The 14355-nt window shown below is 39.3% G+C and overlaps 1 protein-coding gene across 11 annotated transcripts in view; it reads left to right on the top strand.

Annotated features, from left to right (window-relative positions):
• Positions 1-14355, top strand: part of SLK (STE20 like kinase) — a 66513-nt gene that overhangs the window by 38851 nt on the left and 13307 nt on the right. For 6 of the 11 annotated variants that reach the window (XM_084846389.1, XM_084846391.1, XM_084846390.1 and 3 more), the window contains exons 7-14: positions 259-453; positions 787-868; positions 2376-2504; positions 4044-5525; positions 6962-7092; positions 7417-7540; positions 8610-8789; positions 11467-11559. In XM_084846389.1, coding sequence (XP_084702515.1) covers positions 259-453; positions 787-868; positions 2376-2504; positions 4044-5525; positions 6962-7092; positions 7417-7540; positions 8610-8789; positions 11467-11559 — 2416 coding nt within the window. The remainder of the gene's footprint in view (positions 1-258; positions 454-786; positions 869-2375; positions 2505-4043; positions 5526-6961; positions 7093-7416; positions 7541-8609; positions 8790-11466; positions 11560-14355) is intronic. The other 5 variants (XM_084846393.1, XM_084846392.1, XM_084846394.1 and 2 more) reach the window with 3 other exon arrangements.

Genomic DNA, 14355 nt, shown 5'->3' with positions numbered 1-14355 from the left:
GTTGGAGCTGCCGTAGGGAGGGTGGGGTGTGGAAGTCCGTTCCCGCCAGCCCAGTTGCATGTGCCTAAATCTGCATGTAAAACTATAACATTGTATACTTTAAAAACTCACATAAGATAAGCAAAATGACTATGTTGTTCAATTAGAACATTTTACAGGTTTTATTAACATTATATGTGTATCTCCTAGCTATTGAAAATATTGCTAATTGTAGATAATAATTCTTAACAATTCTTTCTTTTTCTCTTTCCACCCTAGGATGGCTCCTGAAGTGGTAATGTGTGAGACATCTAAAGACAGACCTTATGATTATAAGGCTGATGTTTGGTCTTTAGGTGTCACTTTAATAGAAATGGCTGAAATAGAACCACCTCATCATGAATTAAATCCAATGCGCGTTCTGCTGAAAATAGCAAAGTCAGAACCACCTTCATTAGCACAACCCTCAAAATGGTAATTCTGATCGGCAGTGGGTTATTAATCTTCTGTAAATTATACAAGAGAGGTATTAGTCCATAAAAAGTAGTATTTTTGTTTTGAATGTTTATTTTGCCTTTTATCTGAAAGTCACTAGAAATTTCAGGTGACATTGCTGGTAATAGTTTTTTCTGTTAAAATAATCAGAGAAGGACCCAGTGAGCGTTACCATTTGTTCACTGTTTTGCTTGTCCTGTTCTTATGCTGATAGGTCAGTTTATGACAAACCCAGACAGGAGAAACAAAAAAGGATGTCAGCATCCAACTTGTTATGTATAGCACTTGTTGATTTTAGCTGCCTTTATGCAGGTCTGCCGATTTTAAAGACTTCTTAAAGAAATGTTTGGAGAAGAATGTAGATGCCAGGTGGAACACTGCTGATCTTCTGCAGGTATGAAGAATGAAGTGTCTCAGTACTGTGTTTGGGGGCCATAGTATAGTTCAATTTCCTGGCTCCGACCTCAGAGCCAGGAAACTGCACTCCTTGCGCCCTCCCTTGAAGCCGGCGCATAGAGAACCACACCAGTTACCTCTCCGTGCTCGGAAAACGGAGTGCGGAAACGGGGAAAAGGGGGTGTTCCTGGGGGCAGGGAGGGAGACAGACCAGGGCAGCTGCACTACGACCTATCCTATGGCTGCCCCAGCCTCCTTCCCTCCCCCTCTGAGGTGCTGCTGCTAGATGGGCAGAATCACCCATCTAGCAGAAATGCAAGGTGGCTGGAGTGCGGAGGTGAAGATCCCGCTATACATTGGATACTCGGCAGCATCTGGGTTCGGAAGCTGCCAGGTATCCACATAGGATTGCACCCTAATTAACTGATGATTTGCCACCATGATGTGTGAACTGGCCCATTTTGGGGAATGTTCCTATCTGGCATTGGTCTCCAGAGAAATAGGAGTCCTCACAAATTGATAATTCCATACCCTGCTTTTCTAACCATATAATGGTCAAACTAACTAAGAACTTATATTTATTGCAGTTTTAAAAACACAATACAATACTTAACAAAAAAATAAATACCAAGAAGCAACTCTAAATTCTTCATTAAAAGAGCCAAATGCCCAGTGGAATAAAACAGCAAAGATAGGACCGAGTAGACCTCCCACAGGAGGGTGCTCCAATGGAGAAAGGGTTTTCACTTGTGCCCATTGCCAAGCTTGTGGCACTGAGGGATCATGGAGGAGGGCCACTAATGTTGACCTGGTGTTCAGGCAGATTCATACAGCAGGGAATGGTTACTATGTGGATAATTAAATTTGCACCTATATTTATGTCTCAATTCACTGTTTCTCTTAGCCTATGAAGTAGCTCTCATGTCTAATTGCCAAACAGGTTTTTGAACTTGGGTATTCAAAGAGCAGTTTGGAGGCTCTAGGTAGAGATTCTGACAAAATATCTCAAAATGTTGTGGATGTGCATGGGCTCCTCTGGATCCTAACCCTTGTTTATTGCTGATGAATGTTTGAGAAACTGTAGTGCTTATTCATCTCCATAACTGTGAACAAGCTAAGAAGAATAAATGTAATGGGGTGAATATGACTTGGTTTTATTTAGCTACATTTATTGCTTCAATTCAAAATAATTAGATTTAAGACAAATGTCTCTTACATGCGTCCAGGCAGGAAAGACACTCTGCCATACAAACAGTCTGTGCTTCAGCCATGCAAAAGATATAGAACTCTCAAGAGTGAATAAATGCAAATGGGCTTAGCTTTGTAAACATAAGAAGCTAAGGAAGGATTTTTAAGAAGTTATAATTGGCATAAAATTCCATAAAATTCTCATTTTTGTTTTGAAAGGGAGAACCATATTCTGGCCGTATGTAGCAAAATATCTTACTATTAAATGGCTTTTAATTGTGATTGTTTGAAATTGTGTGTGCTTTTTTTTTTAACAGCATCCATTTGTTACTGTAACTTCCAATAAACCAATCAGAGAACTGATTGCTGAAGCAAAGGCTGAAGTTACAGAAGAAGTAGAAGATGGAAAAGATGAAGATGAAGAGGAGGAATCTGAAAATTCTCTGGTCAGTTAAAATCTAGACTTTTAAAAATATGTAATTTAAATTGCAGTCCAAACCCATGAATTGTGTTTATTTCATTGACCTGTTACATAAGTGACTTTAGGATCGGGTTCAGACAATCAGTGGAGAAACAATGCAGCAGCAGTTGTTTCCCTCACCTGCACTGGTCGCACAACTGGGATTACCCTAATTACCCACGCCATATTGTGGGTTGCCGTGCCATCCAAACCCGGTGCATGAGACAGGTGTAATTCATTTTTACCCACTGTACAACCCACGCTTTGCAGCATGGATTGTAGGGTGGGTGAAAATTAACTATGCCCTCGCTGCACCATGCACTGGGTTCATATGACACGGCAGCCTGGGACTTGGTGCGGATAATTAGGGTAATCCTGGTCACGTGACTGGCATGGGCAGGGAAAACTACAGACGCTGTGTTGTTTCCCCCACTGATCGTCCGAACTCACCCTAGGAGTACGTTAATGCATTTTGTGGGACTTCCTGACATGCTTTCTATTGTATATTGCACAATTTTGGTTCAAATGTTGAAGTGAAAGAAAAGTGCAAACTAGGTAAACTTAAGTTTCATTAAAGAATGTAATTTAAAGTATACAAAGTGTATTTTATAGCCCCCTAGTTGTAGGCTAATTTCTAGAATATCAAATAATGAATATAGACCAAAGTACATTGTCATTGCTCGAGCTATGAGTGCCTCCCCTCTGTGATAGGTCCCACATTGACCATCTTGTGCTTTCAACAATTATTAAAGTGTGATTGTTTACCCTGGCTTTTCCCAACCATTAATTTGTCTAAATGTTACTGTGCTTTTATAATGATGTATTGTTCTATAATGTGTTGTAAACTGCTTTGGGATTTTTAAAATGGGAAGTGGTATATAAATACTCTTTAAAAATATGTAATTATGTTTTCCCTATGAATTAGTATATTTGCATACATGAGTAGGTTGTATTTTATGTTCTAGACAGTCATTGAAGACAATGGCAGGATCCAGAGAACCGTAGGTGGAATTGCACTGTGTGACTTTTCCACCACTTTCTGATAGCTGCAAACCCTTACACTCCTTGAAAAGTTATTGTTGAGACTCGGGGGGCCCACCAGAATTGTGTGCAATGGGGGCCAAGGGGCTGCAGCTGGGGAGAGAGAACCAGCAGAAAACAGAAGTGTCTCCAGCTCACACAAGTTGCTCTCTGGATCCTGCCCAGTATATATTACAGTTGCAAAAAGACCAAGTTAGCGACCGCTAAAATGCCCTGTTCATTATACTGAAGAAATGTTAAAATCATGTAGTGAATCATGTGTCTATGAATTTCACAAAATATCATAACTTTTACGTCTCCTCTGTGACCCATTTGAAAGAGTATGGCTATGAAAATGGGTTCATTTAGAACTGGTAAAAAGAAGCTCTGAAATGGTTACAATTATATTAATGTAATTCTGTTTAGGTGGGTTTAAAAACTTGATAGTACTAATTCTTTATAGCTAAAATATGTAACTAATTATATTTTCAATGCACACTTTTAGCAGTTACCTGCAAATAAGCGAGCCTCATCTGACCTCAGCATTGCCAGCTCAGAAGAGGATAAACTTTCACAGAATGCCTCCATGCTGGAAGCTGTTTCTGAAAAAACAGAGCGTCAATCCATAGAAGAGACTAGTAGTAATGGACTTGAAGGTGAAAAAATGAGTGTGGAGCCTGACAGAATTGAAAATGAGAAATCCACTGAAAGCAGAAGTGACACCATGCAGGAAAAACTGCAGAATGGATCTGCATTACCTCATGAAGATGAGGAAGCAAAGAAAAGTGAGGTTGAAAAAATTGGTCAAAATGCAATATTAACTGAAGATACCAGGTCACAGAAAGAAGGAAAAGAAGTTGGTACAGTAATATCTGAAACTAATGTTACACCCTGTCCAAAAACAGAGAAAGAAAATGATTTCTCAAATGAATCGATGATTGAAAATAAACAAGAAATAACACCTGAAACTGAATACAGCAATGCAGAAATTACAGAAGCAGTTGCTAAAGAGACTGATGTGAAAGAAGAAGAGAAAGGTAATAGCATAGACCTTCAAGAAAATGTAGCTGGGGAGGAAAAGACTACAGAAGGAATGGAAGAGATTAAGGAGTTGGAAGAGGATAACGCATGTGAAGAGAGTGGCTTGAAAGGATCTGAAGGTCAGAAAAATGAAGTGACTGCTGGTACTGAAGAGTCTTGGGTGACAGGTACAGATGAGTCCGTTGGTGAGCTGCAGAAGCAAATAAAAGAAGGTAGCAGTAGTATTGAAGGGACAGACAATTGTAGCGAAGCTGTGGTCACAGATGCAGGTAAAGTGCTTGGAAGTGCTGAGCAACCACCAGAGTGTGTTTCTGAGGATGCTCAGGGAAAGGTCCCCTCTGAAACTACTCTTATTAAAAGTGAGGACAAAATCGTGGATTCTGATCAGCAACTGGCTGAGAAATATAGTGAAGATCCTAACAAGACAAGCACCACAAAAGAAACAGAGGTTGGGGTTTCAGAAAGAGTGGAAGACCCAGAACAGAAGCCAGTAGAAGGTGACTCTAAGCATGTTCAAGAGACAAGGGGAGCTGAGGAAAGCAACATTGAACTTGAGGGTAAAATTGCAGAACCTGAATATAAATTAGAAAGTGGAGCTGAGGAAAACCACAAGAATAACATTCAAATAGGCACAGATCTTGCAGTAGCTTCCTGTGAGTTACCAGTTACAAATGAGCTTAAAGATACTGCAGTCAAGCAGCCATGTGAACATGAGCTGTCTCCAATACCCAATATAAGCATTAGCAGTGCAGAAAATGAGACAGAAGACAAATCTGGCAATCAGGGAAGTGTTGAAAATTCACAGCATCTTGATCCTGAAAGCTCTAAAGAAAACGATACAGATTCAGGCACGGGTTCCACAGCTGACAATAACAGCATTGATTTGAACTTGTCCATTTCCAGCTTCCTCACTAAAAACAAGGAGAGTGGATCAATATCTTTACAAGTAAGAGTCAATGATTATAAGTAGCTTTTGTAATTAAAAAGATGTACAGCATGAACCTGCAGTATATCAACACCAAGAATATATGCAGGATCTTTTCGGTATGTGACACATGTTTTCACATGTGAAAAATAATGTAACCACTGTACCTATTTTTTTTCTGTTTCTGTACTACATTTCTACCTTTTGTCTAATTATATATCAGTCTTTGCCAATAACGACCCGGTTCGCACTATCAAAACCATCTGCTGTGGCTTAAGCCACGGTGGCTTGTATCCCTGGCATGTGCTGGGCACCATTTCCCTAATTACCCGCCCGGGCACAGCTTGTCATGTTATTCAAATCTGGACAGCATGGTTTGTTTGAGGGAGAAATAACCCATGGCCTTTTGTAGGGTTATTTGAGGATTGTTTTACCCTCAAAACAAGCCATGCTGCCGAGGTTCAGATGAACTGAGAACTGCACACAAGCAGGTAATTAGGGAAATCAGGGAACACGCCGCAGATTAAAACCAGCCACAGTGGCTTATTTAAACCACCATGGCTTGTTTTATTGTGCAAACTGGCCCATTGTATTTTTTATGAAGTACCTTGTACAGTGATGAATTCCAAAGTTAATTACTGTAGAACAAGCATCTTAATGCTGTAATCCTAAACATACATACTAGAGAGCAAGTCCCATTGAACTCATTGGGGTATAATTCTGAGTAAACTGAAGTTTGCTGAGTAAACTGTTTACTTCTGAGTAAACAGAATTTTTTAGAATTCTGGGTTATAGTCAATGGGGCAGTGTGCTAGTGCACATTGCCCAGTTGCTCCCACTTGCAGTAGGAGTGGCTAAACAAACCATGGACCTTCCAAATTTTTCTTGGGTTATTTCTCTGGCTTGTCTGGGGAGAGATAAGCCAGAGTTCCTGATTCAAATATAACACTATCCAAACCATGGACAGAAGAATACTTCTCTCAGAGCTACTTTTAGGCCTGGTTTGCATATCATGATAACACTTAAAAAAAATTTTTTTTAAAATCTGGGTTCTCCTAACATGCAAACTGGGCCTAAAAGTATTTCTGAGAGAAGTATTCTTCTGTTCTTGGCTACTGTCATAAAAACAAAGGCAGGTCGTGTTATATCCAGTAGTTACTCAGGAAATTACTGCTTCTTGTTCACATATCCAGTAGCTGCATAGGCTATCTGGTTGAATAAATGAACTCCCTTTAAAGAACATACCTCAAAAACAAACTTCAATTTAACTTTGACATGTTGTGAAAAGAAGCAGAAGTTAAATTAAGGAATTCAGCTTCCACAGTATGGTAATTCTGTTGACTGGAGATGGGTTGCTTTGGACTTGCAGGCTTTGAGTTCTTTTTCTTTTAAAAATGAATAAAGTTGGACAGTTGTGTTTTATGTAACCCAGAAATAATGCATCATCTTTTATTCAGGAAACTAAAAGACACAAGAAGACATTAAAGAAAACTCGCAAATTTGTTGTTGATGGCGTAGAAGTAAGTGTGACTACTTCTAAAATAGTCACCGACAATGATTCTAAAAGTGAAGAGTTACGATACCTTCGGTGAGTTTGAAAATATCATTTCCAAATGAGAGAGGATTTCTTCTCTGGCAGTTAAAGGAACTTCTCTCTCTCTCTCTCTCTCTCTCTCTCACTCACACACACACACACACACACACACACACACTCTCTCTCTCTCTCTCTCTCCCCCTCTCCCTCTCTCATGTGGGCAGACTATGTTTAAGAAAACTGCTTGCTTTGTCTCTTTAAATAACCATATAAAATGCAGGTACTCATTTCTTTTCTCAAATGTTATCTGTCCTGAATTCAGAATTCAGTCTGTTTCCTTCTCCCTCACAATACCATTTTTCTTCTCCTTACTCTCAGGCGTCAAGAATTACGGGAGCTCCGACTTCTCCAAAAAGAAGAACAGCGAGCTCAACAGCAGCTTAGTAACAAACTATTACAACAACGAGAACAGATATTTAGACGCTTTGAACAGGAAATGACAGTAAGGTTAAAATTTTCACATGCACACATATATTGTGCAGATGCATAATTTCGAGTTCTTTTATTATGGTCAAATAGTTTTGTGCCAGATCTTTGCGCTCTGCTATTTTTGAGGCAAAGAATGGGTTTCAAGGAATATGAAAAAGCCACACTGAAATCATCCAGTGTCCGTGAGGATGTATGTTTCTTTTCTCCCTCCATGCCTATTCGCAGCCACGTTTCCCTGACTTCTGTACCCATTAGTGCTGCAAGTCTTGATCCAGTTCTGATCATGTGAATGGTTACACCAGATGGTGGATGGGGATGTGAATTTTTGGATGCACATCCCTGTTCCGTTATAGCTAAGTTAAATACGTGCAGGCAAATTGAGGCAAGGAAGAGTTGGCCTGGTTGCCTCAGTAATGGGTGCATTTCCTCCTCTCCTTTGCACCTTACAATCCATCCCCTTCCAAATACTTTGTTTGTTACCTTTTCACAAAGGGATGCAAACAATTTTCAGAATGGAACTTTTTTTCATGGGGTCATCTTCCTGTTTTAGCTCAGCACTACTCTTAAAAGAGTGTATCAGACTGCACTTGTTTTGATTTTTCTTGTTGGCACCTTAAAATTCTTGATATGACTGCATACAGAAAAGCAGCCTAGAAGTCCTCTCCTTTCAAGCATAGCCCTGCCCTTCTTGCAACATGTCAACTCCAGTTGACATGGGTCAACTGAAATCCAAGCTGCTGCAATGTTAGCCCTGTGTGTAGTTGCTTGCTGCCAACAGTGGGTAGAGCGATGAAGCTGTGCCCTTGTGGTATAACTTGAGATTGTTATACCACAAGGTAGTAGACTCAGGAAATGAATGTGAGGTTATTATGTGTGTTGCACAGTGGCTCTTAGAAAAGACTCCTCCTATGAATTTTTAAATGAAAGTTGTGAACTAGTATGTGGTAAGTTCATTGTGTTTTAATCGGTTTTTATAAGACAGCAAACATACCTACAGAAACATAGCCAGGCTCTCCTTGCCCCCAACCCTAGGTATTTATCAACTCTAGATAAATATCAAGTTTAATGGAATTACTTTTCAGAGTAAGAAGCGGCAGTATGACCAGGAAATCGAAAATCTAGAGAAACAGCAAAAACAGACAATAGAGCGCTTGGAACAGGAGCATACAAATCGCTTACGTGATGAAGCAAAACGCATCAAAGCAGAACAAGAGAAAGAATTGTCCAAATTTCAGAACATGTTGAAAAACAGGAAAAAAGAGGTAAAATCTATTCATTTAGCTGCTGGGGGAAGTATATTTGTTTCTGGTCCCCAATGATGACTACATTCCACATATAAATTGTGGTTTGTAAAAAGGCTGTATCCCCCAACAATAGTAGATGTATTCTTTTAGTAATTTTTTAGTACTGAGAAGTATCTTACTGTTCTAAAACAGTTGTATGCAATGAGAATAGCAACCTTAGATATGAGCAAAGAAAATACAGTGAAAATGCAACTATGGCTTTGACATATTTTCTAAATTTTAACAACGTAACACTAAGAATAGTAGGATATTGATTTCCAACATCTTGATTTTGGTGTTTCTGTTAACACAGTAGCTTCACCACTGATTGGAATAGTAAGAAATGTTATGTAGTCAAGACCTGTAACAGAGAGGGAATTTAAAAGTGGCTTAGGGATTCAACAGGGAGAATTGCCGGAATGCATTGCACACAGATTTGGCACATTTGCCTCTTAGCATGCTGGCCAAGGATTACATATACCAGTTATTAAGATCTTATGTATTGTATTACATGGGTGTAAAACTAGCACAAAAGAGGATGAGGGGACTGTGTATTAGTTCATGAAAAGGATGTCATGGCAGAATTTTTGTACTTTTCTGCATAGGAATTTCTTTTTACTTGTTCTTGAATGTGTATAAACAAAAAGCTGACTTAGTTAACTTTATGCAGATGGGTTTAGAACTCTATGCCATAGAACACTGCTTTGTACTGCCAGAAAACCGTAAATCTGCAATCTGAATAAACTTCATTTACATACATAATTCTTATAGAAAAATTTGGAAAATTGATGCCTCAGAACAAGACATATGTGGGATTGGTGTACAATACTCATTAACAACTGAAAAATATTTAGGCAATGATAATGGAGTAAAAGCTGTTTTTTATTTTAATTTAGATGTAGTTCACTTAACTAGAACGTAATTATGGCTTTGGTTGTGTTTTAAGTTAATTGAACCTATTTGAAATTTTTATTCCCTGATTACACCAGGGGTAAGGAAGAGAACTGTGCAAAATGAGGACACTCTACCCAAAATATGCTTGGTTTTTTAACTGTTTTGCCTACTTTTTAGCCATGATGGCTAAACATTGCTTTGTCAAAGTAAAACCAAAAGAAGGCTGATAATTCCCAGACAAGTCATCAAGTTTGGTGAGGCATATAGTGGCCACGTTCAGAAGATTGTGGGGGTGAAAGAAGCCATAGCTGGTTCTTTCTGTGTCCCTGCGCTTGCCAGTTGTGCGACTGCAATTTACATGATTACCTGCAGTGCAGCACAGGTTGCCATGTTGCCCAAACAAGGAGCAGTGGGGGTGGCTTCTCACCCATCCCACAACCCCTATTGGAAGTCGTGGGTTGTAGGGTGGGTAAGAAGCTACCCCCGTCACGTCATGCACTGGGTTCGGAAGACACGGCAGCCCGCACTGCAGATAATTATATAAATTGCGGTCGTGCGACTGGCATGTGTGAGGAAAGAACCACTATGGGTTCTTCGGCCCCCATAATAATCCGAACCCAGTCAGTATGACTGAGGCACATAGTATGATTGCAGATTTCTAGACCCTCTTCTGGTTTAGTTAAGAAAAAACCTGTTTCTGCCAGTGCTTTTTTGCTAAGCACTATATAGTGTCAGTATAATGTGAAATTTTAATCTTGAAGATACATCAGTCCTCTGTGTATTTTAATCTGTACAATATTTACTTTTTCTTGCTGAATTTCTTGCACTTTGAGTCTCTACTGGTGATTGGGTCTCAAAAGGGGAAGCTGGTGAAGAGATTTAATGCACTCAAAGCAATCTTTTTCACAGAAATGGGAATAGCACGTGGTGATTTGGGCTTTGTTTTCTGTTGGTTCTTCTAGTGTTAAACAGCCATTTGTTCTTGGATAGTTGTGAGCTGTATATTTCTTTTGAATGAAAGAATGTCTCGAGTACTGAATCTCTTCATGAGAGTATGAAAATATGCAATCAAACTTTCAGTCATCTATTGAATCTTCATTTCCAGTAGATTACTTGATTCTTGACAAGATTATCTTTCAGGTCCTTTGTATCATACAAAAATCATACATTGCTGAAACATCATTATAGGGCAATGCCAGTTTTCTTTGAATGTCAATAGCTAGACAAACTATATAAAATTGAATACTTGATTTACCCTTTCCTATGCTATGTAAATTTCCCGCTACAGATGTTCTTTCTGTTAAGAAACTTGTTCTTTTGACAACTGTGTGTCAACTTGGGTATGACACAGTGTTGGTAGTAGCTGTTCTTTTCTAATAATGTTAATCTAAACATCCTGCTGTTTTGGAGCTTTGGCCATTACAGTAAAATCCTTTCCATTATCATTGGAGGATAATTCCTTTTTTGATTACTTTCTTCTTGTAGATACTCTAAAAATTGCTTGTGAAAGCACATATTTAGTATTTGCATGCAAACAGAAGCTAGTTTGTAGAATGCCATTAGCATGTACACTTTTTTCTAGAATGCAGTCAGCATATGCTTTGAGCATGTCTGCTTCCTCCATCCACTTTCTCCCAAGCTAACACTTCTGGCTTTGCATGCTTTTTTAATGCTTGACCAGCCCCTCTCGTATTCACCATAAATGCTTGCTGTGGAGAAAAAGGGTTGTTTTCCCCACCTTCTGCATGCTTGTGCACTGTAGGTTTTTAATGAAGTGGAGAAAGCACCAAAAGAGCTGAGAAAAGAGCTCATGAAACGCAAGAAAGAGGAGCTTACTCAGTCCCAGCATGCTCAGGTAACCGCAGCAGCTTCATGCTTCTAAAAACCCCAAAGCAGCTTTGTTCACATAGGTTTAATGTTTTGGAGGGTGTGTGTGTGTGTGAGTGATTATGATATTTATTTGTGATGAATAACCATTCCTGAGATGGCAGCTCAAGGTTTGTGTCATTTAAACAGAAATGCGGTGTATTTGGTATTTTAAGTAACATTTAGTTATTTGTAGAAAAGTACATGCAAACTCATAAAATGTAATTTATATTAGGGCTTCAAAAGTCTCTTCTTTAGATAGTGTTGTGAATATGAAGCTGTAATGCCTACTTTATTTATACATTTAGTATAAAGGATAGCATTATCAAAAGTGTAAAAGTAGCAGATATTATTTTCTTCATTTCACATGTTCTTTTACTGTTGCATCCTTTCATCTCAGATTGTGCAGTTGATATGATGGGTGTCTACATTCACTATTTTGAATGGCAGCCAACTCTCAGAACAGCCGTAATGCTAAGGAATACAGATGCAATGCTTGAGGGGTGAGAGAGGGAAGAAAGTGGGGTCATATAATAATAAAGGCAGAGTCAGTATGCATGATAGACTATCCAAAGCAAATTTATCTAACACATGGAGCAGAATCTTGCTTTTGTTAGGCAGATCTTTTTCACAGCAGTGTATCCTTCTTTCTTCCAAAGACCACTGTATATATTGGAATGTGTACTTCTCTTGAGACTGTGCATTTGACGAGTTGTACCTCTAGGCAATATTGTATCACATGAGTGCTTAGTGCAACTGAGTAACTGCATTCCTTAATTTACTGGAGCAGATATTAATGGGGCACAGTCAGTTATGGTGTGGATTGAATGGGAGTAGGTTGTGGAGCAGTAGTTATACTGCCATCTGGCCCGCAGAACCTTAGCCAAGGCTCTGCCCCTTCAGGGCTAGCAGGGAGAGGAATCCCTGCTGTTATCACCAATCCGTAATCAGAGATGAGGGATTCTTTAGCACACCCCACGCTTTGGCCGGGGACCAGATGATGTTAGGGGGCATGGCTCCTTCCTCCAACATCAGGCCCATGGAAGACTGGGTGGAGGTTCATCCAGCCACCTACCCAATTTAAGTTCCCCACCCCTTATTTATAGTAAAATGGGTAAATTCTGAAGAAGGCATGACATTCAGTTTTTGCTTTGCAATTGATGTCTCAATGAATACATGTAACTTTGATTCCAAAACTCTACTACTTGATCAATACTGTGAGTATAAACATAGCTTCAGAAATTGTCTATCTCTAAACAGAAGTGATTCTGTAGAAGAAAACTCCTTTTATCAAGGGGTTGTTCAGGCTATGAGTCCTACAGTCATTTTGCTAATATTTAGCAATTAAGTGCATGGTTTGTGGTTGCATTCTGACCTGGGAAGTGCATTTATTCTGCTCCACAGGGCGTTGCTCAGGTTATGATTCAGTCTTTTCAATTGTCCTCATGTACCCTCTTCAATGCAGTAATGCAGGATGTAAGTCCAACAAACCCAAAAGTGAATATTCCCTCTGTAGTATTAGTTTGTTTTTCTTTGACACACACATGTGCTGATAGATTTCTAAAAATGCATTCATATGCACAAAGAGATGGCTGTGATGAACAAATTGAACCAATGTGATTTGTTGCTTTTCAGTACATGTGTGAAACTGAGCTATGTTTTGCGTTTTCTGTGTGCTGTGACACTTGGGCATTCCCCACAGTGCTTCCTGATATCATCTGGCAATGGGTTTTCCCTGCTCCACCTGATAAGAGGTAGCCATCTTAAGGTTTGACTCATGGGGCAAGGAACACCCTTTTGACCTTTCTCTTCTCTGCTTTGAACAGTAGTGACAGTCTTTTAAATCCTCCCCTCCTTTTTACCTTTGTGTTCTCTCTTTCCCTCCCAACAGGTGACAGTTGGGGCTTTTAAGTGTGGGGTAGGATCTTCACCACTCATATTTTGCTTTCCACACCTTCTTGAAATGGCCTTCCAGTGCATGGCTGTAGAGAGAGCAATCTTTACTCATGTAGTAGACCATCTAGTTTCCCTTTCAGTACTTTCAAACTGCATTTTTAAAGTAACTAATCAAATATCTGGATTTTTTTAATTAAGTAACAATGGCAGTGGTCACAAACCTGAAGTCTTTTCTTCACCATTCCAGCTGACATTTTGTTCACAAATGCCACAGAATAGGGTTCAGTCCCTTGAAGCTCAGATTCTAACAGATCTGACGCTTTTTTTCTTTTGCTGCTTTTCACTAGCATGTTGATATTGGTAAAATATTTTTATTATTGGATGCTACTTGCAATCCAGCAAAACCTATAACTTGTAAGTAGGTATTTTGGGATTAACATTTTAGAGAGAGAGAGTCAGAATCAAGAATGTTAATACATTGTAAACCCAATGCAAATAAATTTATGCTGATTTCCTTAATATCTGTGTAATGAAGGTAACAGTTTTAAAAGGCAACAGTGAAGGTTGTGAACATAATGCTAGTGATAATCTTAACCATGGGAACATGCAGCAGGCATCCAAGTCTTCCCTCCCCTCTCTGCCCTTGCCTGTTAATTTTCTCTTTGCTTTCCTGGTTAGCATTAACTGTGGTCTAGTGTTATGTTACAACAGTTCTAACTATGGTTAGCCCTTAAGTTAGGATGAGACAGTATAATAAGAAGCTGCTTTGCAGGCTCTGATTAAAACGAAGCATGGTTAGCACTGGTGCAAACTTAATGTTACACAATAGGTAATGCTAACCAGAGGGAATTTGCATAGGTGAAGGGAAACAGGGAGAGGTAGCTTGTGA

The sequence above is a fragment of the Heloderma suspectum genome, chromosome 3 (genome assembly GCF_057233095.1).
Source record: "Heloderma suspectum isolate Gila_16-S chromosome 3, 16-S_ref, whole genome shotgun sequence".
NCBI classification, from domain to species: domain Eukaryota; kingdom Metazoa; phylum Chordata; class Lepidosauria; order Squamata; family Helodermatidae; genus Heloderma; species Heloderma suspectum.
Note: the sequence above shows the minus strand (reverse complement) of the source record. Positions and strands in the feature narration are given on the sequence as shown.